The sequence below is a fragment of the Antechinus flavipes genome, chromosome 4, assembly GCF_016432865.1.
Source record: "Antechinus flavipes isolate AdamAnt ecotype Samford, QLD, Australia chromosome 4, AdamAnt_v2, whole genome shotgun sequence".
Classification (NCBI taxonomy): Eukaryota; Metazoa; Chordata; class Mammalia; order Dasyuromorphia; family Dasyuridae; genus Antechinus; species Antechinus flavipes.
In genome coordinates this window covers 105,984,420-106,010,401 of record NC_067401.1, presented here as the reverse complement: position 1 = coordinate 106,010,401, position 25,982 = coordinate 105,984,420, and the positions used below count along the sequence as shown (strand labels likewise).

Below are 25,982 nucleotides of genomic sequence, written 5' to 3'. Positions count from 1 at the left end.
GTCATTTACTAAACATTTGTTAAATGTCTGCTATGTGCCAGGCGTTGTGCTAAGCACTGGGATGACAGCCTATTCTGAATATTCAAACATCAGAGAACTCCAGCAAACATTATTGGGTAATATTCAAATGATTTTGATATAATAGAATCCTGATATCCTAGTAAGGCTCTCAGCACTTACACAGAATCAATCACATATAAAAATTGCCAATTTGAGGAATTATTTTGCTTCCAAAACTTGTAATTTCTTGGATCACTCATAGGGTTTGTATAAAATATACTGAGCACAAACTTATTAATATTTATTTTGCTTGCAAGAATGACTCACTTAACAGCAAATGGGATCATGATCGCATACTTATAACATGGCAACAGCTACAAGCAAAAATGATTAGATTATAATCATCTTTCTCCTATGTGCTTCTATCTTGGTTCCCAGAAAAACTGTACATATTCTTTGTAACTGCTCTTACTTTTAACTTGATGTTATTGAATTTCTTTGAATCAGTAATGTCTCTATGCGGACTGCTAACCTTTAATTCTAACAGGAGAATTGTAATTTTTTTTCAAATTTCTCTACTGATTTTTTTTTATGATTGGGATTTGGAAAAATATGTAAATTTCTAGAGAAATGTCATTGAGGAATTAGGCTTAATTAAGATTTCTGTCTATTCCCTCTTATTTATCATATCAAGATGAGTTTTCCTAATTATCCCAAATCATAAATGATTTTTATTGCCTAAGGAAATATAGCAGGTCAGTTTAACTGGAATATAGAATATGTAAAGATAAATAATGTACAGTAAGTGGAAGATAGACTGAAGCATGACTGCAAAGAACTTTAGATACCAAACAAGGGAGTTTGGATTTTACTCTAGGGAGAAGAGAATTATTGAAGATTTTTGAATAGGGAGTAATGGGCAGAATTATATTTTGGTAACATTAACTGCACAGCTGGGACTTGAGGGAGGAAGACCAATTAACAGATTATTATAATAGTCTTGGCAAGAGGTGAAGAGGAGTAAAAATAGGGTAGATTCTGTAGGAATGGAAAGGGACAAATATGAGATGTATTATGAAGATAGAATTTTAGTACTTGGAAGATGAATATGGAAGGTCAGGGAGAGGGAATATGATTCCAAGTTTGTGAAGATGATTAACCATAAAGATGGTGGTGTGATCAATAAAAATGGTGAAGTTTTGAGGAAGCACAAATGGGGGGAATCTAATTCTGCTAATGGTTTTGTTAACTATATGGATTTGCATAAGTTACTTAACTTCTTTATGCCTCAGTTTCTTCATGTATAAAGAAAGAAAATTAAATTATATGATTTATAAAGTACCATATAACTCTAAATCCTATAAGAATAGTTCAATGTTGTTATAATGGAAAGTTTATAGTTGGAAAATATGGGTTACACTTGTAGTCCTAATACTTGTTAGCCTGACCTTAGACAAACCATTTGATTAAAATTTATGAGACTCAGTAACCTCATAGGTAAAACAGGAATAATACTACTTTCATAAGGTTGTTGTAAGGAAAGTGTTGCAAAATCCTCAAAACACTAGGAAAATGTATTATTATTAATGTTTATTCTTATAATTTTCAGTAGAGAAAAGCTAAATTGTGGCTCCAGCCCAGCCTTACCTGCTAACTAGTTCTCACATTAGAAACTAATCTTCTTTCTCTTAGTTAACCTTTCCCAATTTCTTATCTCCAAGGTTCACAAACTTACATCCCATTTAGTTCCTTCTATGACTCTTCTTCTGCATCCAGTACCTCACTGTACCTTCTTTTCACCAAGATCAGTTCTTTGGCAGTATCTCAGAAGTGTAGACAGACAACTTCCAGAATGCAGAGATGACTCTGACCTGACTTGAATAATTTCTGTGATGAGCCAATAGGGGGCATAAGGACTTAAAGGGGAATGATATACATGTAATCCTTGTATTGTAGGACAAATAATCAGTAACCCAGTCATCCCATCACATCAGAGTTTCCTGAACTCCTCTAGCGTTAATTATCATGATACTATCAGAGTTGGAAGGGACTGCTGAAGAACATTGATTTTAACCCTCTTGTTTCTCAGATAAAGACATTGAAGTTAATCTAGGGGAAATGATTTGCTAGACCTCTTGAATGGATGATTTCAACATACTCTTCTCCCTAATTAGGGTCCTAGTCCATTCTCACCTATCTACCACAGATACATTTCAAGAATAATTTTCTTAATGATCATACATCAAAATTAATTCCATATTGCCTAAATGATAAAGTTATAAATAGAGTCTGAATCCATGATTTTTCACTGAAATAGGGATCTTCCAGATGAGGTACCAATGCAGGTTTGCACCTTCTTTGTAACTTAGACAATTGCCTCAAGCACTTAATTTTTAATTAACTTGCCTGGTGTCACAAAGCAAAAATGTGTCAGAGACAAGATCTAAACTGAGGTTTTTGTTATTTTAAAGCCAGCTTTTTAATCCATTTGACTATACTGCTGCCTCTTGATTAAATCATTCAAATGCCACAAATTCAACACATTTAAATTCATTAAGTGTCTACTATGTCCAGATCTATATCATGTAGAGGAGATACAACTGTAAATAAGATAATTCCTGCCTTCATGAAGCTTAACACCTAGCAAAGTGGATATAGCGCATAAATAGCTAGAATGAATGTGAAATAAAACAATGATAAGACCATAGAGAGAAGCTCAATGTACCAAATAGTTTAAAGAAGCAAAGATCATTCTTACTTGGAATTATCAAGGAAAACCTTATGGAAGGGATGAAAGTTGAGCTAGATTTCTCTGGATGGACAGAACTTCAATAGACATTCAACATGTATTATTTATGCCAGGCACAATACTAGATGCTGGGGATGGGAAATTTGCATTTTATAACAATGTACTAAGGTGAGAGAGATTGTTTCATGCTTTAGAAATAGTATGAAAGATAGTAAAGAGGTAGGAAAACTTGGGATGCATGCAAACAATCTAGGTCATTGAGACCTAAGTTGATAATGAAAAGTAGTGGCCAGGTTAAGATAGTAAAATACCAGATAGTTGAGATCCCTCAGGGGTAAGGAGATTTGTCTTCTTTTTTTTTTTTAAATAAACTGGAGGTTTTCAAAATGTGACCTTTCCTAGAAAGTCACTGAAGACTCTTTCAGGGATCCAATGACCTCAAAACAATTTTCACAATAATATTAAAATACTTTGATTTTTAATATTATAAGTATTGCTAGATATAATTCACATAAACAGAAACTCTTTGAAGGAGGAGTCCTCAATAACTTTTAAAAATAAAAGGGGTACCTGAAACTGAAAAGTTAAAGGAACATTGAGGTAAAATAGGGTAATAGTGAAGATTCCTTGAATTTCTGATCAAAGGAGTTTAGAGGATAAGCTGTATGTATCAGTATTCTGACAACTAACTCAAACCTAGATTGGGGGGGGGGGGAAGGAAAGGTACAAAGACTAGTTAGAAGGTATTTTCTTAGATAGCTGACAATAAAAACTTATATTAAGGTAGGGTCTGAAAGAATAAAGAATTAAGAACTAAAAAAAAGTGAGGGAGAAGGAAGAATCAAAGATAATTTCAAGTTTTTGAATAAGGTGGATTCTGTTAATTGTACTGCAATTCACAGAAAGAAACAGACAGACAGAAGCAGTGAGACAGAGACAAAGACAGAGACAAAGAAAAAGAGAGAGAGAGAAGCAGAGAAAGAGAAACAGACACACAGAGACAGACAGACAAAGAGGGATAAAAGAAGGAAGGGAGGAAGGGATGAAGGAAGAAAGGGAGGGAGGGAGAGACAGAGAAAGAAAAGTTTTCTGCCATGATAAGACCATTAATTCTATAGCCATATGACCGAGGTTTGGGTTTTGGTTCTTAATTACAAGCTGTATGACAAGTCACTTTGCCTCTGGCTTCAGTCTATCTGTAAAATTGTTGCCTTGTTATTGTAGTACATTCTTCATTCTCAAAGAGGATCAATGACATTAGGGTGATATCTTGACTTGCAAGACAGTTGAATCTGAATGACACAGAACTATGCAAAATCATCAGCCTCACTCTTTCTCCAAATTTACTAAAGTCCAGTGGCAAAATATAGGTGAAGATGATTGATGATAGCCCTAGATACAGTGGGAGATATTGGCTTAAGTCTCAATTTGTCTGAGGCAATGCAAATCAGAGATTGGAATAGAGTGTTCAAATTCAAATTCAAAACCCTATGATCAAAGACACAAATATATCTTTGTGTCTCTCTCAGAACTTTAAACGGGGTAATTTTTAATTTTTTTTTTACTTGAATTGATACTAAATATATATTTTGTCCCCTCCTCCATATGTTGCTTACTTAACTGATTACATGCCTTCTTCAAAATGGATCCCCATATACTCATGGCTCTCCTCTACCAGGCAAGAATCTGCTCTGGCTGCTCCCATCAATCAAATTTTTGCCATTTGCATGGGTTTATGGGAAGTGAATAAAGTGGGAAGAAAATGAATTTGTGAAAGTGAATTGGATAAACATGTAATCTTATTGAATATCATTTCTGGAAATGGAAGGAAGTCAAGAGGCTGCTAGTACTGAATGAGATCTGATACCAAAAGCACCACACTTCCTCTTTTTTATGTATTCTTGGTTACAGTTCCTTCCTCTCTTTTCAGTCCCTGCAGGCTACTGAGACAGCTCATGTTCCTATGGAAGGTTTTTCATTCACACCCAAATTACTTTGGGTAATTCTACTATTTGGGGGTAAGTAAAGGGTTCTGAGAAGTGTTGGGATGGAAGCATGGAAACAAAGCTGGATTTTTTTTTTTACTGATACAGATGCCAAGTAGGGATGGTATGTTAGGGATCTTTCCTAGGGAGGTTTCATCTCTCCCTGTGTCTATGGATTCTGATTTGGGCTCTGATTAGAAGGAAAAAGAAAAAAGACTGAGCTAAGCCTAATGAAGGTCTGACCTTAAGAATATGACAACCCTAATTCCTTCATGATATAGTTTCTACCAAGCCAGAGTTGGATGAGAGTGGAAAGAAGTCTTTATAAAAAGATGGAAACTTTTGGTTTAAATCCCTGGAGAACAGTGACCCTTTTAAAGGCTGAAGGAATCCAGGTGAGAGATTCCCCCAGCTCTGACTTCCCAAGAATCTCAGGCTTTGGTCACATCTGTGTGGAATTTCTAGAGTCAAAGACTTGAAAAGAAATGCTCCAATGTCACTAAATTGAAAGAAGATTGTAGTTTAATTTCACTCCCTTGGTTTTTGAATGAAGACACTCAATATTGTTTTTTATCAAAATCTTGAATGAAACATTAGAGGTTTGACTCGGATTGGAGTGGCAGCTCAGATTAAGTAAAGAGAAGAATAAAGGAACTCCAGCACTAAGAGTATTCTTCAATTCTTAGCCAGGATTATGAAAATTCTGAATATAACCCTGTACTTCTGATAGCATAGCACAGCTCAGAGATAGGGGCAGGTTGATATAAAAGGAATGATGGAACTATTGTCTTAGAATCTGGTTACTTTCCCCAAATACTCCAGTCTCTACCCTAACAATGACTTGACCTTCAGATATTTTTCTCTCCCTTGGAGCTCATCATTACTTTCTTGTCTTTTACAGCTTTGAGTGGAAGGTCCGTAGGTAAGTACTCCTGATATCCTCTCTTTGTCTCTTCTACCTGTTGCCTCTTATTTTCTAATAACAATAGTTTCCATTTCTATTGCCCTTTAAGGTTTACAAAATAGTTTCCCCAAAAAAAAACTCACAAGATGGGCAGAGTATGTATTAGTATACCCATCTTTAGGCTAAAAAAAAACAGATTCAGAGAGCTTTATTAATTAAATTGCACTCATACAATCTACTTGTTTGTGACTTCTATTCTCAGATCCACACAGACTCATTTGCTTCCCACTTTTTTGTTATCTAGTATCACTATCTGAAACAAGTTTTCTTTCAAATTCTACTTTATACTCAACACCTCTAAGAACATAGCTCTTGAATTAAAAGTGACTTCAAAGTGCATCTAATCCAAGTCACTCATTTTAAAAATAAGGAAACCACATTCCAGGGAACATAAATGACTCAGCCATAGCTACACATGAAATCTTCCCTTCTTATTTCCTTTTGAAATGATTTTTCTCATAACCCTAACTCTTCATAATGATTTATACTTATTCATAGTTCCCAGCTTTAAATATTTCCCTGGATATGAAACTTGACTTCACCTATCTTTCTAGGACTGAGTCCTAAAAAAGCAAAGATTTTCCTACTCCCTCTGTATCTCCCTTTAGTGCTCAGGTTATCCAAAGCCTCAAAGTAAGGCAAGATTGATTGACTGTTAGATTTTTAAATTATTTGAATTTCTGAGTCTTAACAACCTTATAAATATCCTTTCTTTTGCTTTTTTTTCCCCTACTTTCTGATCCATAGATGCTGTTATAAGATCAATAGTCTCCCTGCATCCCTCCTGGAGAGTTTCCAAAGGAGAGAATGTGACCCTTCACTGTAAAATACCTGGTATTTCGGGTGGCAATCAGACCAAATGGCTTTTCAATGGCGTTAACATCTCACACCAAACTTCCAGTTTTACTCTCACAGCTACCATTGAAGACAGTGGAAAATATCGATGTAAGATTGATAATTCTTCCTTCAGTGACCCTGTATATCTGGGAGTCTATGTTGGTAAGTGCTGGACCTAGGAAGATTTGAGGCAAGATCCAGGAATCTGAGAATGAATGAAAAAGTATTTTAAGTATATTTGGGTATACATATTTAAAAAAGTAAACAAACGAGATAATCTCTATCCCTCAAAAGCTCATGTTCTTTTTTTCTTTTTAATTTATTTCTTTAATATTTTTACCAGTTACATTTTAAAAGACTTTTTACATTTATTTTTAAAACTTGAATTCTAGATTCTTTCCCTTCATCCCCATCCCCATATTATGAAACCTCATGTGAAATTATACAAAACATTTCCATAAACATCATGCTGTGAAAGAAAATATAGATCTCCAATCCTAACAAAAAAATAAAGTTAGACAGAAAGAGAGGGGTGGGTGAGGGAGGGAAGGAAATATGAGAAGCTCATGTTCTAATTAGGAGAGGTAAAAGTTAAAGAGTAGATAATTAGAACTGAAAGTTTTTAAGAATGGAAGATTGATATGGATGGCAAAGTACAATGGCCTTTAGGATGAACCAGCAAGTCAGGTAGTGCCCAGGGGTTTAGGACACTTGTCAGAACAGATGCTAATAATTCGTAGCCCTGATCTCACCCAAACCCAAGTGTTTATTGCTTAGTTCATTAGATATGAAGATCCGTATCATTCTTCTCATCCAGCTACTATTCATGGGGTATGAGAAGTTGGGGTAAGGAAGTTAAGATAAGGGGGAAAGATAACATTCCCCTCCACTGCTGCCTGAATGAAGTACCTGCTAGCTGATAGCATCAGTTAAGAAAAAGAATGCTTATATACATATATGCATGTATATGTTAAATATATCTGTGTAAAAATTGATATTTCATATAAATGAATGTATTTACATAATCACATGTATCTTATGTGTATTATATATGTCTATATATTTTTATGTGTGTTTGTGTATGTGTACGGGTATGTATATGTGTCCTTTGTCTTATTCCTATATTTTGCTTATTTCTTCCTATGGTATGTTAAAATAGTTCTTCATTTCTGGTCTCCTGTTTTCCCCATTTTCTTGTTCTCCATACTAGATAGCTCTCCACATCCTCCATCTTTCTTTCTTAGCAAAGCTTAGAATTGACTTGATTCATGGGCCTCAACTGTAATAGTGGGATTCTCACTGAGACATTGGCAAGAGATTCATCCTAAAGGTCAGGTGTTTCTAATTTACCTGTCTTTGTCTTGGACAGGTCTCAGGGCTGCTCTGGGATAGTTCAAGTTGTGTGTGAAGAAGAGGGTTGAGAATCAAAGCATCTATAGTAATAGGAGCTTCATCTGTGCTAGTAGCTAGGACCTCGAGCTTTTGTACGTGCACACACACAGTCAGAGTGATAATTCTAAAACTATGGCCACTGATTTGGCAGCTGCGGACGTTTATCCCCCTCACCCAGGGCTATGAAGTTTCTTTATTTAAAGGCCCATAAAACAAAGTTTTTGTTTTTACTATAGTCCGGCCCTCCAACAGTCTGAGGGACAGTGAACTGGCCCCCTATTGAAAAAGTTTGAGGACCCCTGCAAAAGTTGTTGCCTAAAACTGCCACCATCTCGGACATCACAGGGTCATCCTAGGCCTACAGGAAAGTTGGGAAAAGGTAGGAAAGAAGGGAGAGATTCCATATGTATGACCAGAACTACATGCTGGCAAATTGTTTTTCAGATTTGTTTTTTTTTTTCCTATAACAACTCTGGAATGGTCTCTCTTGTTTTTTTTTTCCTGTTATATTTTTGTTTGTTTTTGCATTTGGAGGCTCTTAACAGACTTCATTTGATGTAGTGAAGTTAGAACCACCTTCAGGATATATTTCTCTCACTCTGCCTTCATCCCAGCATTTACTTCTCTAGATCTCCGCTCTAAAATTTTTATTTCACTTCACTGAATTCATCAGCCTCAAAAACAGATGTAAAACCTTGAGAATCAACTGCACCTGTCACAGTGGGTCCCTCTACAAGGCTACCCAAGTTCAAGGCACTTTGTAGGTCCAATCCAAAACATAGTTCATGAAGCCTTACCAGTATATCTAATCACCTCAATACACAATTGTTTTGAAGCAAAGGCACTTAATGAAACTTCAAAGTCAGAAAATAGCAATAAATCATTTTTCCAGAAACCTGGATATAACATACACATACCAGTAGGATAAGTAAGCAAACATAATACATTGAGGAAGAATTCATATTCAGGGAGCATATGTAGTCAAGTATCACTTATGGAGGAGAAAATGAGTCCCTAGCTCTGCAGAATTACCCTAATGATGCCTTTGTGGTATTCCCATTAACATTGTTTCTTACTGGTTTCTCACTGCCTGCTGTTTCTGCTAAATGTCTAGTCTCTCATTCTCATGGGTGTCCTATATAGTTTCTGCTCGATATAGCCCTCTGCTGGTCCTGAGTGGTTAATACTTGTCCATATGTGACACCCTAGGTTTTGATGAAGTTGTGAAATTTCTCCCCACTTCCACTTTCTGGCTTTGGTTGGTGGTGTCAGTTGAAGTACTATCCCATTGCTGTTATAAGAAGAATAGGCTCTGTGATTATTGTCATAGCTTAAAGCCCTGAGAGTTTTTGTTATAATTCTCTTATAAAGTCGGAGACCTTAAATCCAGCAATTGAACCAAAATGATAGCTATTTATTTATTGGTAGTTATTTCTTCCCTGATATAGGAGTGGGAGGAAAGAATCTATCTTTTCTTTATACCTTAGCTGAAATGGGAATTTCCTTTTGAGAAAGCTATTCTTTACTCCAATCAACAATCTCTTCCAGTCATAGAACAGATCCAGCTGAAGTTCCTTCAGGTTTAAGTCAATTTTAAAACCTTGATTTTCTAGCATTATATGCATATAATGTACTATGAATGCTACATGTTGACTCCACTGAAACTTCTACTCAGGTCTCAGAATCCATAATGCATGAAGATCACAGATTCCAGATTGATTAAATTCATTTACCTGATGTTATACAAATATAATCAAAAGGGTTTTTTAATTAAAGGATGAAAGTATTCCAGATGTCATGGAGAGTAACTACAATGAATAGTAGTTGAGATAACTAGAAGTTCTAGTTATCTCTAGAAGTTCACAAAAGACAAACTACAAATCAGTAGACTCCTCTAAAGCATCATAGACCTCTAAAAAGATCTGCATGATTGCACTAGATACTAATGGATCAATTTAGAATTTTTTAAAATCCTGAAAGTCAGTACAGATCAGCCAGGACCCCTAAAGTGTATCTGCCAATCAGACCTATTTTTCTTCCCAACATGTGTAGTGGATAAGAAATGATCACAGGGCATTTGTGCATGTTCTAAAGTAAAGTAAAGACCTACTCATTGCCAGAGGAATGCTTGCCAAAACTGCATGTGGATATGTTATAAGCACTGCTGCCATGTTTGAAGGATGGGATTCCTATAAGTCAATCTCCATCCCTGCTCCCCCATTCTATCCTCTTACAATAACTATGGACTGTGGCTAACAGGAAATAAGGAAAATTGGGGGGAAATGGTCAAATGGGGGAAGAGAAAAAAAATTTTTAAAGATCAATCAAAAAAGCAATAAGAGCACTGCTGGGAGTAGGAATGGAAAAATAATGATTACTGACAATGGAGAAACTATAGAACACTTTTTTTTTTGTATTTCACTCTTATTTTTATCTCTCTATTCTCATCCATGGAGAATAATTTTTGGACTGGAAGGGACAGAACAAATAAGTTATAGGAAAAAAGAAATCTAAGATAGAGTGATATTTAAAAAGTACCCTAGCTGCCTTTGATGAGTTGGCAACACTAAGCCTAGCTGACCCATGATTTTCTAAGACTTGGCTGAGAAATGAGAACAAAAGAAGAGCCACAAACTAAAGAAGAACAAATGTTGTCCCGGCCCTCTAAAAAGGAAAGAGGATACAATCTGTCAATGATGGCTTGACTTCAGTTCCTCAACAAATTCAGGAGTGCATTGTGACAGGAATGATTGATAAATATCTAGAAAAGAGATAGTATTTGCAAAAGTAAGCTTGTCTTTATTTAGAACACATCATATCCAAATAACATTTTTTCTTTTCTTTTACAGTAAAGTATTTGACAACCTATCTTTCACTATTTTTGTAGATAAATAGAGAAATATAGACTAAATAATGACATAGTTAGGATTAGGACCTAGATAAATAGTCAGTTGATAGCAACTTGGAAAGACAACCTTCAAATAGTAAGAAGAATAATAAAGATTGCTTATATGATTCATTAAGGTTACAAAGAGACAAACACACACATAGATGTATATACACACATTCACAATACATATATATGCATATATGTGTGTATATATATATATATAACATATATATACATACATATTTCTAATTCCATAACGACCATTCTGTAAGGAAGATGCTATTATTATCCCCATATTTCAGATGAGGATATTGAGACTGACATTTATCACAGACTTCGTTAAAGGGTCAAATGGCAAGTTTATTAAATTTGCAGACAGGAAAAAAAAAACTTGAAGACTAACTAATACATTGAATGATAGAGTCAAGATCCAAAAAGATCTTGACAGACTTAAGTGTTGGACCATTAGCATGGCATAAGGGAAAGCTTTCTGGTTTAAGAATTAGATGACCTTGAATCAAAATCCTGCTTATGGTGCTCTTTTCCTGTGCGATTTTAGTTAAGTGACAGCCTCCCCATACTTTAATTTCCTCATATGTAAAATGAAGGAGTAGGCAGGTCACTTCTAGCTATAAGCTTATGATCCTCTTCTCTAATATCAAATTCAGTGGGGATAGATATAAACCTTTCCAGCTGGGGTCAGTCAACGAACATCTATTAAGCTCTTACTAAGTGCCAGACACCATGCTAAATATTGGGAATACAAAAAAGAGCAAAAGACAGTCCCTACTAAAAGACAGTTCACTAATCTAATAGAAATAGTAAATAATTAAATATACACCCACAAGCTATACACAAATCATTAAGAGGGAGTTAAAATGTCAACTTTACAAGTATAAGATAGAAAAAGAAACATTCCCAGCTAGAAGGCTGGTTGTTTTTCCCCCAAGATTTTAACATTTAGGGAGACTGAAATCTCAATATAAATTAATATTATAATATCAATAATATCAATTTCACAAGACAAAATAGGAAATGCAAATAGCCATAGCATTAAGAGCTATACTATTGTTGTTTGTCCTTCATTCTCCAAGAGGACCATGATGTTAGGAAGGGTTTGCTGTGACATGCAAGTGGATTGTATTTAAGTGAGGGATGACTGTGCAAGGTCACCTGCCTCACTTTCTCCTCCAGAACCTTCTGAGTTCAGTGGATAAATATAAATCAGGATGATTGGAGATGCCCTGGATGTAATGAGAGATTTTGGCCTTTTTAATCTAAATCTTCAACGAGCCTTAGTTTGACTGAGGCTGTCCATTCAGTGATAGCACACAGGCTTTATTAAGTATTAATCCCATTATAGTCTTCCATGATTAGGCTACTCCTAGATGACTACTTAGCTCCAAGGTAATTTGATTATCTTGGAAGATTACCCCCATCCTGACAATGGCCTGATTTGTGGGTATTCTCTTTTCCCTTGGAGCTAATCTGTTCTTTCTGTTCTCTTACAGCTTCAAGCAGAAAGCCCATGGGTAAGCATTTCTAATTTATCTATCCTCTCTTTGTTCCCTCTACCTGTAGTCTCACCTTTATAATAATAACTCCTATTTCTATAGCACATTTACAAAACACCTTCCTCACAACAGCCTTTCAAGCCTTTCAAGAGAGGTAAAAAATACATGGTATTATACATTTTACAGATTAAGAAACTGAGACTCAGAAAGGTTAAAAAAAAACATAATGAGGCGACTGAATTGGACTCATTGAATATGGAAAGTGAAAGAGAGTAAAGCATTTAAAATAATACCTAGGTTGGGAGATTGTTTTACTAGAAATACGGTGACATCCTTGGCAATATTAAGAAAGTTAAGAAGTAGGGAGGATTTGGGAAGGGGTAGAGCAGAACATAATGAATTAAGTTTTGAACATGTTGAGATTAACATGTCTACAAGATCTAGTTCAAAAGATGTTAGACTGAAAATCAGGAGAGAAGTTAGGAATGGACAAATAGACCTCAGAATTATCTGCATAGAGATGATAATTACATCCATGGGAGCTATTGCAATCACCAAGTGAGACAGTAGAGAGAGAGCAGGGAAGAAAGCCCATGGGGATACCCACAATTATAGAGAAAGGTGCGGAAGAAATCTAGCAAAAATAGTCAGGCAAGATGGAAAAGAACCAAGAGAAAGTATTGTCACACAGAGAAAGAGAGAGAGTGAGAGAGAGAGAGAGAGAGAGAGAGAGAGAGAGAGAGAGAGAGAAACCCTAGGAAAAAAATATCAAGATAAATGGATGATATACTGATCATGAAAGACTGCAGAGAGGACAAGAAGGATGACAATAGAGATCAGGATATTGGATTTAGCAGGTGTACTAAGAGTCAGGGACTCCTCTTCCTCTGAGTCTCCCTTCCAGAACATCAGGGCCTTAGAGCAAGCCAGGACAAACAACTGACTGTCAAATTGACTTTTGATGTCTGAGTTTTCTGACACTAACACCTTTTCAATTATTCTTTTCTTTGCCTTTCTATTCTCTGACTTTTAGTGGATACTTCAAAGGCTTTACTATCCATGACTCCTCCATGGAACAGAATTTTCAGGGGAGAAAATGTGAGCCTTCACTGTAAGGGATACAACATCTCCAGTACTAACCAGACTCAGTGGTTCCACAATGGTTCCCGGCTCTTAGAAAAAACTCCCACTTATGACATCATTTCTGCCACCTACAAAGACAGTGGAGAATATGAGTGTCAAATTGGTGATTCTGCCTTCAGTGACTCTATGTTTCTGGGTGTCTACAGTGGTAAGTATTGGATCTAGGGAGATTTGGGGGAAAAGTTGAATGAATAAATATTTTTCAAGTGCTTAATGTGTATTAAGCACTAGGTTAAATGTTGGATGCACAAATCAAAAACAAACAAACAAACAAACAAAAAAAAAACCACAATGGTTTCTATTGCTCAGAGGTTCACATTCTGATTAGAAAAGAAGATGTATAAAGCAACAGAGTTGCAGGAAAGTTGGATAAGTCTGAAAGTTTTAGTGTGAATGTCAAGGTTAGAGGACATAAGCAAATCAGATAGTAACAATGCCAAGGGATCCAGAGGGCATTGTAAAATCACTGGGAGTATTATAGCTATTGACTTACAGCTGATCCAAACACAATGAATACTCATGTCATTTTTTTTTTCAATCTGTCCACTCTACATAGTATCCAGGAAGTTATAGAGAAAGTAAGGAAAGAATGAGGAGTACCTTCCTAATGGTTCTTCCCGCTTAGCTACCTGAATGAGGTCTTTTTGACTCTCCATACTGCACAATTCTCCACTGCTACTCTCTTTCTTTTTGTGCAAGATTTAAAACTGGTTTGATTCATGGGCCCCAACTTTCCTTGATAGTAGGATTCATATAGGAGAGATGCCAAAGGGATTGACTCAATGTCATGTGTCTCAAATTGTCTGATCATAAATGATTGCAGGACTGAGCTGAACTCTCTTAACTGTGTTAGGAGGGAATTTGGGGAAGAAGCAACTAGAATCATATTGTCAGAATATTTTCATCTAGAATAGATCATGTTTGACTAACCTCATTTGTTTTTTTGATAGAGTTGATAAGGTTTATAAGAGTTAAAAGACTGATTGAACAATAAAATATTTTCTATAGCATTTGTCAAGATTTTAATAATGCATGTGACAAGCTGCCTTATGTTATTTTTGTTGATAAAGCAAAAAAAAAGAATTATAAGAATACTTTTAGGTAGATTAGGAACTGTTTGAATTGCCAATTAATGCCAACAATGCCTGACACATTGTAAGTTCTAATTTGAAAAGTTTGCTTCCATATAATAGTAAGATGAGGAGGAGGAGAAGTAGCATCTTTATATACTGCTTTAAGATTTACAAAGTGCTTTTTACATATTATTTCATCTATCATATCAACTATCTTATGAGTCAGGTGCTATTATTATCCCCATATTTCATATGGAGAAATGAGACCAACATTTATCATAGACTTTGGGTTTTTTAAATAATATTTATTTTCTAAATCATGCAAAAATAGTTCAACATTCACCTTTTCAAACTTTGTGCTCCAAATTTTTTTCCTTCTCTCTCTGTTCCCTTCTCTTTAAGACATCAAGCAATCTGATATGGGTTAAACATGAAATTCTTCTAAACATATTTCCATATTTGTAATTTGGTACAAGAAAAATCGGATCAAAAGGGAAAAAACATGAGAGAAAGAAAAAAACAACCAAACTACAAAAAGGGTGAAAATACTATGCTTTGATTCACATTCACATTCAGTCTCCATAATTCTCTATATGTGGATGGCACTTTTCTTCACAAGTCTATTGGAATTGCCTTGAATCAACTCATTGTTGAAAAGAACCACATCCATTACAGTTGATCATCACATAATCTTGTTGAGACTGTGTACAATGTTCTCATTTCACTTATTATCAGTTTATATAAGCCTTTCCAGACATTTCTGAAATCATCATTTCTTATAGAGCAATAATTTTTCATTACATTCACAGATCATAACTCATTCAGCCATTCCTCAACTGATGGCTATCTACTCAATTTCCAGTTCCTTGTCACTATAAAAAAGACTGCAGTTTTGCACATGAGGGTCCTTTTTCATCTTTTATGATCTCTTTGGGATACAGACCCAGTAGAGCCACTGATAAATTAAACGGTGCTCAGTCTGATAGTCCTTTGGGCATAGTTCCAAATTGCTCTCCAAAATCGTATCATTTGATAATTCCACCAACAATGCATTAGTGTCTCAGTTTTCCCACATCCCCTTCAATATTTATCATTATTTTTTTCTGTCATTTACCTAATCTGAGAGGTGCATCATAGACTTTGTTAAAGGCTCAGAAGGAAAATTTACCAAATCTACAAATGGCACCAAGCTAAAAAGATAGCTAATATGTTAGACAACAGAATCAAGATGCAAAAACTTGAAAAATATAAGTGTTGGACAATGAGAATGGTATAAGGGAAAGCTCTCTATTTGAATTAGTTCAAATCTCTTAGTTTGTACATATTACCCCCATTTTATTCTTAACAATTATCCTGTGAGATGGATGCTATTATTATCCTCATATTTCAGATGATGAAACTGAGATTAGTATTTATCACAGACTGTTTTTAATAGCATTTTATTTCTCCAAATTATGCAAAAAATGCTCTTAGTTAAGTGTTAGCCTTTCTATACTTTAGTTTCTTCATCTGGAAGAGGTCATTAGTCTAGATGATCTCTGAGGTTTCTTCTAGCTTTAAGTCTACAATCCTCTACTCTACTCTGATCAAATTGAAGAAAGATGAATGTAAACCCCCAGTTGAATTTAAAATTCAACTTCACCAATACAAATTGCAAAAGACATGATTACAAAGGATGTGTGTGTGTGTGTGTGTGTGTGTGTGTGTGTGTGTGTGTAGAAAGGATCTTGGGATTTGGGAAGGAGACAGTAGTTTCAATCTGAGTCAATAAAATAATCTCGATAATTTCAGTATAACAACTAAAATAGATTACATTAAGAAAGACACAATTTTCAAACTTAAATAGATAATAATCTCATCGTAATCTGCTTGAGTCAGATAACAAATGTGTGGCTCTGAGCTTCCTACTTTAGGAAGAAATTGGATAAAGTGATGATTGCCCAGCAGATAGCAACTAGATCAGTGAAGAATCTTGAGACTATACTCTGTGGGAATCAATTGAAGGAACTGGGGATATTTAGCAAGGAAAAGAAAAGAATTAAGGAAGACATGATAGTTATATTCAAATGAATGAATGCATGGATACATGGATGAATGAATTAAAAAGCATGAATTACTTCCTATTAACACAGTACAGTTATAAGTATTAGGGATACAAATAGAAAAGTGAGACAATCTTTGCTCTCAAAGAATTCATATTCTGTTTTTAATGGCATTTTTTCCCCAAACACATGTAAAGACAATTTTTAACTTTAACTTTTAAAAATTTTTGAGTTCCAAATTCTCTCTCCTTCACTTTTTCTCTGATGGCAAGTTAATATGTGTTATGTATATGTAATCATGTAAAACATATTTCCATATTAGTCATATTGTGAGAGGAGAAACAAGCCAAAAGAAAAGAACCAAAAAAAGTGAAAATAGCATGCTTTGATCTGCATTCAGACTCCATAATTCTTTCTTGGCATATGAATAGTATTTTCCATTATGAGTCCTTTGGAATTGTTTTGGATCATTGTATTGTTAAGAAAAGCTAAGTTGTTCATATTTCATCATAATACAATATTGGTGATACTATGAACAGTGTTTTACTGATTTTGCTTACTTCATTTTGCATCAGTCCATGAAAGCCGTTTCACTTTTTTTCCTGAAATTTGCCTGCTTGTGATTTCTAATAGCAAAATAGTATTCATATGTACAACTTGTTCAGCCATTCTCCAATTGGTGGGCATTCCGTCAGTTTCCAATTCTTTGCTAACACAAAAAGAGCTGCTATAAACATTTTTGTTCATCTTGCTCCTTTTCCTCTTTTTGTGTTTTCTTTGGGATATAGTCTTAATAGTGGTATTGCTGGATCAAATTATATGGGTAGTTTGAGTGCCCTTTGAGCATAGTTCCAAATTTCTCTTCAGAATTGTGGGATCGGTTCAAAACTCCACCAATACCGTATTATCATACAATTTTCCCAAATCTTCTCCACTTGTCATTTTCTTTTTCTGTCATATTAATTAATCTGATAGGTGTGAAGTGGTACCTCAGAGTTGTTTTAATTTGCATTTCTGTAATCAATAGTGATTTAGAGCATTTCTTCATATAACTATAGATACCTTTGATTTCTTTCATCTGAAAACTTGGCCATTTGTCAATTGGAGAATGGCTTGTAATCACTGTTTAGTTTTAATAGCATTTTGTCTTCAAAATACATGCAAAGATAGTTTTCAACATTTCCCCTTGCAAAACTTTGTGTTACAACATTTTTCCCTCCCTTCCCTCCATCACCTCCCCTAAACAGTAAATAACCCAATTGATGTTAAACATATGCAATTTTTCTAAACATGTTTCCACATTTACCTTGCTGCACAAGAAAAATCAGATCAAAAAGGGAAAAATATGAGAGAGAAAAAAGCAAGCAAACAACAAAAAAGGTGAATATACTATGTTGTGATTCACATTCAGTTCCCATAGCTCTTCTTCTATATGCAGATGGCTCTCTCTATCACAAATCTATTTGGAATTGGCCTGAATCACTTCATTGTGGAAAAGACCTAAGTCCATCAGAAATGATCATCATATAATCTTGTTGTTGTAGTCCAGTGTTCTTTTAGTTCTACTCACTTCACTTATCATCATTTCAAAGAAGTCTCTCCAGTCCTTTCTGAAATCATTCTGCTGATCATTTCTTAAAGAACAATGTTATTCTATTACATTCATATACCATAACTTATTCATCCATTCTCCAACTGAGGGACAACCACTCAATTTCCAGTTTTTGTCCACCACAAAAATGGCTACTACAAACATTTTTGCTCATGTGGGTCCTTTTCCTTTTTTTATGATCTCTTTGGGATACAGATCCAGTAGAGACACTCTTGGGTCAACGGGTATGCTCGTATAGCTCTTTGGGCATAGTGCCAAATTACTCTCCAGAATGGTTGGATCAGTTCACAATTCCACCAATAATGTATTAGTGTCCCAGTTTTCCCAAATCCCTGCCAATATTTATCATTGCTTTTTCCTGTTATATTAGCCAATATGAGGGGTATGTAATGGTACCTCAGAATTGTCTTAATTTGCATTTCTCTGATCAATAGTGATTTAGAGCAGTTTTTCATATGACATGGCTTCGATTTCTTCATCTGAAAATTATCATATCTTTTGACCATTTATCAATTGGAAAATGGCTTGTGTTCTTATAAATTTGAGTCAATTCTCTATGTATTTTAGAAATGAGGTCTTTATCAGAACCCTTCAATGAACTTTTTCTTCAGTTTTGTTTTGTTTTGTTTTGTTTTGCTTTGCCTATGGCCTTGGCTGCATTGGTTTTGTTTGTACTAAAACTTTTCAATATAATACCATCAAAATTATCCATTTTGCATTTCACAATATTCTCCAGTTTGTCTTGGCCACAAATTTCTTCCTTTCCAACAGATCCTAATTTGCTTATAGGATCATCCTTTATGTCTATATATGAACACATTTTGACCATATCTTGATATAGCATATTAGGTACTGGTCAATTCCTAATTTCTGCCACATTATTTTCCAAATTTTCCAATAATTTTTGTCAAATAGTGAGTTCTTATCCAAGAAGCTGTAGTCCTTGGATTTATAAAACACTAGATTACTATAGTCATTGGCTATTTTGTTTTGTAAACCTAACCTATTTCATTCATCAACCACTCTATTTCTTAGCCTTACCAAATGGCCTTGATTACTGCAGCTTTATTATATAGTTTTAGGTCTGGTAAAGGTAAACAGGTACAGGAACCTTCATTTGTTTTTTTTTTTTTTTCATTAGCTCCCTTGAAATTCTAGACCTTTTGTTCTTCCAGATGAACTTTTTTATATTATTTTTCTAGCTCTATAATTTATTGGCAGTTTGATTGGTATGGAACTGAATATATAAATTAATTTAGATAGAATTATCAATTTTATTATATTAGCTTGGTCTGTCTATGAGCACTTGATATTCTTCCAATTATTTATATCTAATTTTATTTGTGTGAATAATGTTTTGTAATTGTGTTCATATAGTTCCTGACTTTGTCTTGGCAAGTAGACTCCCAAATATTTATATTATCTACAGTTATTTTAAATAGAATTTCTCTTTATAACTCTTGATGCTGGACTTTGTTGGACTTTGATGATGATTTATGTGGATTTATTTTGTATCCTGAAACTTTGTTAAAGTTGTTAATTGTTTCTGAATGGTTTGTATTCTTATAAATTTGATTCAGTTCTCTATATGTTTTGAGAAATGAGACATTAATTAAAGATATTTAATACAAAGATTATTTCCCAGATCTCTACTTTCCTTTTAATACTGGTTGCAGTGGTTTTGTTTATGCAAAAAACATTATTGCAAATTATGTGCAAAAAATTATTTTAATATCATCAATATCATCTTCTAATGGAATAAGCAGGAAATTATATGGAAAGGCCAGTGTGGATGATTGCCTAATGATGACCCAATGACTTAAATGGGCTGCAGAAAGGGTGAAAGAAAAGAGGAACTATGATATATTCACAAATGAATAGAAGAGGATAGAATAGACTATTCCACAAGTTAAGACTCTTGATGAGGACTTGGTGTGCCTAAATAATCTGTAGCTTAGGTTGGGGGAGAAACAGTTAAAATGGGTTCAAGATATCAGTTCTGATCCATGCTGAAGATTCCATAGATTGAAGGAATTTTTTAATAATGATTTTTAAAAGTTCTTTTAAGAAGGGGTTGATAGGAAAGGTCCCTAAGCTTCACCAGACTACCAAAAAGATTCATGACATTTAAGAAGTTCTGAATTCATGATCTAGATAAATGTCTGGAAGAAAAATTAAATATTCTATTCCATCCCTCATTTCTCTCTAACTCTCTATCCTTCCAATACTCCATGGAGAGGAAGGAAATGTCAAAACTACAGAAAGTCTCTGAAGGTTTTCTATTTCACTTTCAGACTGGCTGCTCCTTCAAGCTTCACTTTTGGTTATAGAAGAAGGAGAACCTCTAATTTTGAGTTGCCATGGTTGGAAAAACCGAAATGTCTACAAGGTGACTTTCTACCATAATAACAGATCTCTCAACTACTGGTATGAGAACCATAACTTCTATATTCCTTATGCCACAATCAACAACAGAGGCTTCTACCACTGCTCTGGCATCCTATGGAGAATATTCTATACCTCAGAACTTTTATATATTGATTTCAAAGGTGAGTTAAGATCAAGGTAAAGAACCCTTTATGATTAGAGTCCAGAAAAATAGGACCCTAGGAGGGTATCTTTCACTTCGGGGAGCAGAAGGTCTGAATTAATATTGGAAGCCAACTGTTTGGGGTATCAATGGAGACAGAGGATGGAAAGGAAATAGAGTAGACTTTTCCAGAAAGCAATTAGTGTTCATTCCATGACCTATGGGGAAATTTATCCTTGTTACATTTTCTGAGGAAATTAAAAGAGCCCATGGAAATTCCACCTAACATCTTGGAAACTATTCTGTTCTGTTTTGTGAACATTATACATACTAATTTCAAGGTTTATTGAGACTAGCTAGTATCTGATACATAAACTCTGATACACATAATGTTAGAACTAGAAACTGACTTAATGGTCACCTATTTGAACCTTCCTATTTTAAAATAGAGTGTACCCAATAATCATCCCATTTACTCTGCCCATTTTTTTCATTATTTTTCTTGTTCTTCTTTCTCGTTCTTGTTCTTCTTCTTGTTCTTCTTGTTCTTGTTCTTCATCTTCATCTTCTTCTTCATCTTCTTCACTTTCTTCTTGTTGTTGTTCTTCATCTTCTTCATTTTCTTGTTGTTGTTGTTGTTGTTGTTGTTGTTGTTGTTCTTCTTCTTCTTCTTCTTCTTCTTCTTCTTCTTCTTTTCTTTCTCCTTCTCCTTCTCCTTTCTTCTTTTTCCTGAGGCTATTTGGGGTTGATTTGCTCAGGGTCACATAGTTAGGAAGGTCTGAGACCAGATTTGAACTGGGGTTGTCCTGACTTCAGGGCTGGTACTCTATCCACTGTGTCACCTAGTTGCTCCCTCCTCCATTTTCTTTAGATCTTCTAGTCCTAGAGGAAAATATTTTGCTTTTAACTTAATGTTGCAAAAACTTCTTAGGTTAGTAGTAATCAGTCTGGAAACCACGTAACCTAGATTATTTCAAAATTTCAATTTCAAAAAAAAGAATATGTACTTTTAATGCCACTTTAAAAATATACTCTTTTGTCTATTCATTTCCCATGTTCTATTCCTTTAGTCCATATCATTCCCATTCACAAATTTGTTCTTTGCCATCACTCATAAAAGTTCTACATCCATGATCAAGAATTCTGAAATTTCTCTCTAAAAATATAATCTCCTCTTAGTCTATCTTCCCCCATGATTTACTCTTCTTAAACTTAAAATTGTTTTTCATTCTTACTGTAGCTTTTAAAGATTATACTCATTAGTGCTTTCTGAGGCCATTATTCCTACAATGACTTTATTTTCTTTCCTTCTGGATCTTGACCTATTCAATGCTACTCAATCACCTACTCTCCATTTCTTCTTGTCCTGTTGATACTCACACATTATCAACATCAGTCTTAGGTTAATCTCTTCAACCTTTTTTTTCTTTTCCCCTATTTAACATGTTGTTGGATAGATCCTGATCAAGTCACTCAACTGACTGGGTCAACTATGAATTTGCTAACTAATCTTAACTGAGTCCTTATAATGAAGTAGTTCTTTGGCTGAATCCTAATTTATTCTCTTTATGACTATCCTGAGTGGGTGTTCCAAACTTTTTTCTTTTATCCTCAAACCTCTTCTGAGAAACTTACTTGTATTTTGCTGAAACAAAAAAAAGGGCATATTCATTGTGAGCTCTCTCCTCCACTTCACTATATAACTCAGACTCTGCTGACTTTACTTTTCCACCACAATTCTCTCCTTTATTCCCTATCTCTGATGATCAAGTAGTCCCAAGACTGCCAGGATTGTTCTTAATACTATTCCTTTCCATTTCCCTCAACAAAGTTCATCTAAAATTGAGGTGGCTAAGTGATACAGTGTATAGAATACTGGGCTGGGAGTGAATACCAAGATCAAATGAGATGTATAAAGCTTTTTTAATCCAAATGTTAGTTCTTCTTATTATACTCCTTTTTTCTAAACCTGTCTTTCCTTATTTATACCTTCCTTCCTTCTTTGATACCTACAAATATATGTCTCACCCCTCCTTTTATTTTTCCCTGAGACAATTGGAGTTAAGTAACTAGACCAGGGTCACACAGCTAGGAAATGTTAAATATCTGATCCAGATTTGAACTCAGATCCTCCTGACTTCAGGGTTGGTGCTCTATCCACTGCACCACTTTGCACTCCTCTTTTTTGGCATTTAGTGCCATTTATACTTTGCTACCACTCTTTTTTTCTACATCACTTTACTTTGGGCTTCAGTCAAATCAACTTTTTTTTTTTTAACTCTTCCTCTCCATGACTTCATATCAGCTTTTTCCCATGTCCTAAGTCTACTTCAAAACTATACTTGTTTTGCATGGGGCTTTTTCTGATCTCCCTACTACCCCATCTCTCCTGAGAGCATGTAAGTTCCTTAAAAAGTACTGATTCACTTCAGTCCTTTCATTCCCAGGGTCTGAGACAGTGCCTAGCATGTAGCAGGGCTTGATTTTTTTTTTTGTTAATTGACTGATTGTTAGACCTGTTCATAATTTTTGGTTCAATTTTTTTTTTTTTTTTTTTTTTTACTTTATGGAGAGGAGGAGCTTTATAGGAAGAGAATCTTTACTATTTCCCAACCATACTGAGTGCCCCGCTCCGGCTCCTCATTCCTCCTACTCATCTTAAGACCATGTAGAACTAAAAGTGAGGGACAAAGTTTTGAGTCTCATTCAATTATTTCTAAATTTTGATTTTCAGATTGGGAACTGTTTCATTTAGCTGCTTGTCTCAAATCTTCTTCTAGGTACTCTCAGCTATATGCAAATCCTTATCCCGCTGATGACAGGAATTCTATTTGGTGTGGACACGGCTTTATTGGTTTTGACAAGGAAGCAACTCCATTACCTGTTGGAAAAGGAGAGGATCTTGGCAACCAAACGCCGTTCAAAGGCTGATCCTGAAGCTGAATCAAAGGTTGAGATGCTATAGGAGGCCAACCTTGATCCTGAGTCCAAGAAAATGGAGTTGATCTTCTGAATCTGAAACTAGTCTAGATCCTGATCTGACCTGATACCATTATCATTGATATCTCAGGTTACAGCATGAGCAATAGAGCTTCACAGAGCAGATGTTGCTTTAGGGCTAATTTTCTTCCTCTATAAAATTGAAATAATTGTTAAAATTCCTTCCGGCTTTATTTGCCTCTTTCTCTTTCGGTTTATACTTTATCCTTATCCTTTTTCTTGACACATAAACAAACCTCCAGAACCTTCCAGGTCATCCCCTCTACCCATTCTTCCTTCCCTTTTTAGCTTGATCTCAGTTAGTAGATGGTGTCCTACTCTCTCCCCTCATTCCAAGGGCTGCTTGTGAAATAGAACAAGTGAACTAAATGTTATAGTTGCACTAAGGAATGTCATGGGAAGTAGTAATATTTATCACTGAGTTTGGAAGGGCATTTCACATTTTGAGTTTATAGCAGCTGATATGGCAGAAAGACAAAAAGATAGATTTGTTCATTAAGGTGAGAGACAAACTAGGCTTAAGTTTCCACAAAACAGTTAAAATTCATTTCCTCAGAAACCTCGAGCAGACAATGAGAAATATTGAAAAGCAAACTAAGTTTTCACAGAAAGTTGTAAATTTCAAGGTTATGTAAGATAATAATGACCAATGAGCTTTCAGGAGAAACTGACATGGCTGCAGAATTCTGATAAGGGGGTCTAGTCTGGAAACTGGCTTAAACGAGCTGGTGTAGATGACAGGGAAAAGGCTTTTCTTTATAATACTTCTTAATGAGGCTGGGAATTGTATCTTCTCTGCCCGGAGGATCAATAACACAAATCTAGACACCTTGGGGTGGGGAAGAGAGCGTCCCTGGGGCGTTCTTTGGCCGTCCAAGGAACTGTTTCTCTAGCCAATTAAAGGCTAAGTGGACGGGGACTAACATAGAAAAGCTTCCTCTAGCCTCTGTTAAGAGGGCACTCCGTCTTAGGAGCATGTGCCTGCTTCTCGTAAGAATCAACGGCTGTGTCCGTCAATCTCTTTCATTCCAGTAAAGCATCACAGACTTTGAAATTGAGTTTGGGATCTTTTTTTTCCAATACTAAAAAGATTCTGAAGCATAAAACTCAGTCATTTGAGTAGCTGCATTCCTTTCTCTACTAATTATGGGGGAAAGGGGGGAAGAAGTAGTATATCCAAAAAAAAAAAAAAAAAAAAAAAAAGCTTATGACTGTCGAGATTCAAAACATCGCACTGAAAATCAGGAGACCAGAGTTCTAGTTTTCAGCTCTAGCACTGATTAATTGTGTGACCATAGATAAATATGTTTCTCCCAATGGAACTCATTGACTTTGTCTGTAAAATAAGAGGATAGAGCTAAAATATTTGGTCAGAGCTTTTTTTTCTAGTGTCAATATATTAGCACTTTTCCTTCTGTGCCTTCATTTTTTATCCTTAATCCTGAGGAGAAATGCGGCTTTTGTGGACCTTTACAACGAAATTTCCCCTTCCGCTATTCTGTTATCTATCATTGGCAGAATTTCTTCTAGATGTTGTTCAATCATTTCAATCGTGTCTAGCTTTTTCATAACCCCATTTGGGAATTTACCGTTTCCTTCTCCAGTTCATTTTACAGATGAGGAAACGGAAGCAAACAGGATCAAATGACTTGCCATGATCACATGGCTAATAAATGTCTAAGGTCAGATTTGACCTAAAAAAGATGAGTTTTATTAACTTTAGACCTGTACCTTATTCACACTAACTGCCCCCTTTCTCTCCTACCCCCCACCACCCTGAGACTCTAATAAAACCTATCCCCTGTCCAAAGAACAGCAGAAATAGATTCCACCCAGTCATATGTGCCTGAAGTGAAGAATGAGGGGAAGAAGTAAAATTAGTCCATCAATTAACAAGCATTTATTATGCACTTACTATGTGCCAGCCCCTGTCTTGAAAAAGTTTCCATTTTATGAGAGAGGACAATACAAAAAAGAAAGTTGAAAAGGAGTATTACAATCTTGAGGGGAATTAAGGCATTTTTGCCCAATTCTTTTTCTTCAATTTGGATATATGGAAAGGGATCAGTGAACCAAAAGGTGAGTCTAAGAGAGAAAGAGTACTTCCAGTGGGAGAAATAGTCCAGAGGTGAAACGAGTTTCCAGTACCAAAGAGGTTTCTATGACATGATAAGTAAAGCCTTACAGAGATGAGTCAGCAAGTAAAAGAATGACTGCTGGAGTAATGAAGTGGGAATAGGACCTAGGAAGC

The 25,982-nt window shown here is 35.3% G+C and overlaps 2 protein-coding genes and 1 long non-coding RNA gene across 3 annotated transcripts in view; 1 reads left to right on the top strand and 2 right to left on the bottom strand.

Moving 5' to 3' along the window:
• LOC127561297 (olfactory receptor 10J1-like) overlaps positions 1 to 25,982 on the bottom strand; it is an 82,153-nt gene that overhangs the window by 16,740 nt on the left and 39,431 nt on the right. The gene's annotated exons all lie outside the window — the stretch shown is intronic.
• FCER1A (Fc epsilon receptor Ia) lies at positions 4,656 to 24,785 on the top strand. Its single transcript, XM_051993702.1, has 7 exons — positions 4,656 to 4,767; positions 5,636 to 5,656; positions 6,446 to 6,697; positions 12,329 to 12,349; positions 13,365 to 13,622; positions 20,496 to 20,750; positions 23,512 to 24,785. Exons 1-7 carry the CDS (start codon positions 4,713 to 4,715, stop codon positions 23,694 to 23,696), a joined length of 1,047 nt encoding a protein of 348 aa, XP_051849662.1. The 5' UTR covers positions 4,656 to 4,712; the 3' UTR covers positions 23,697 to 24,785.
• The window catches only part of LOC127559730 (uncharacterized), a 40,931-nt gene continuing 36,371 nt past the window's right edge, over positions 21,423 to 25,982 (bottom strand). Inside the window, exon 3 of the long non-coding RNA XR_007953200.1 lies at positions 21,423 to 21,613. This is a non-coding gene — a long non-coding RNA (uncharacterized LOC127559730). The remainder of the gene's footprint in view (positions 21,614 to 25,982) is intronic.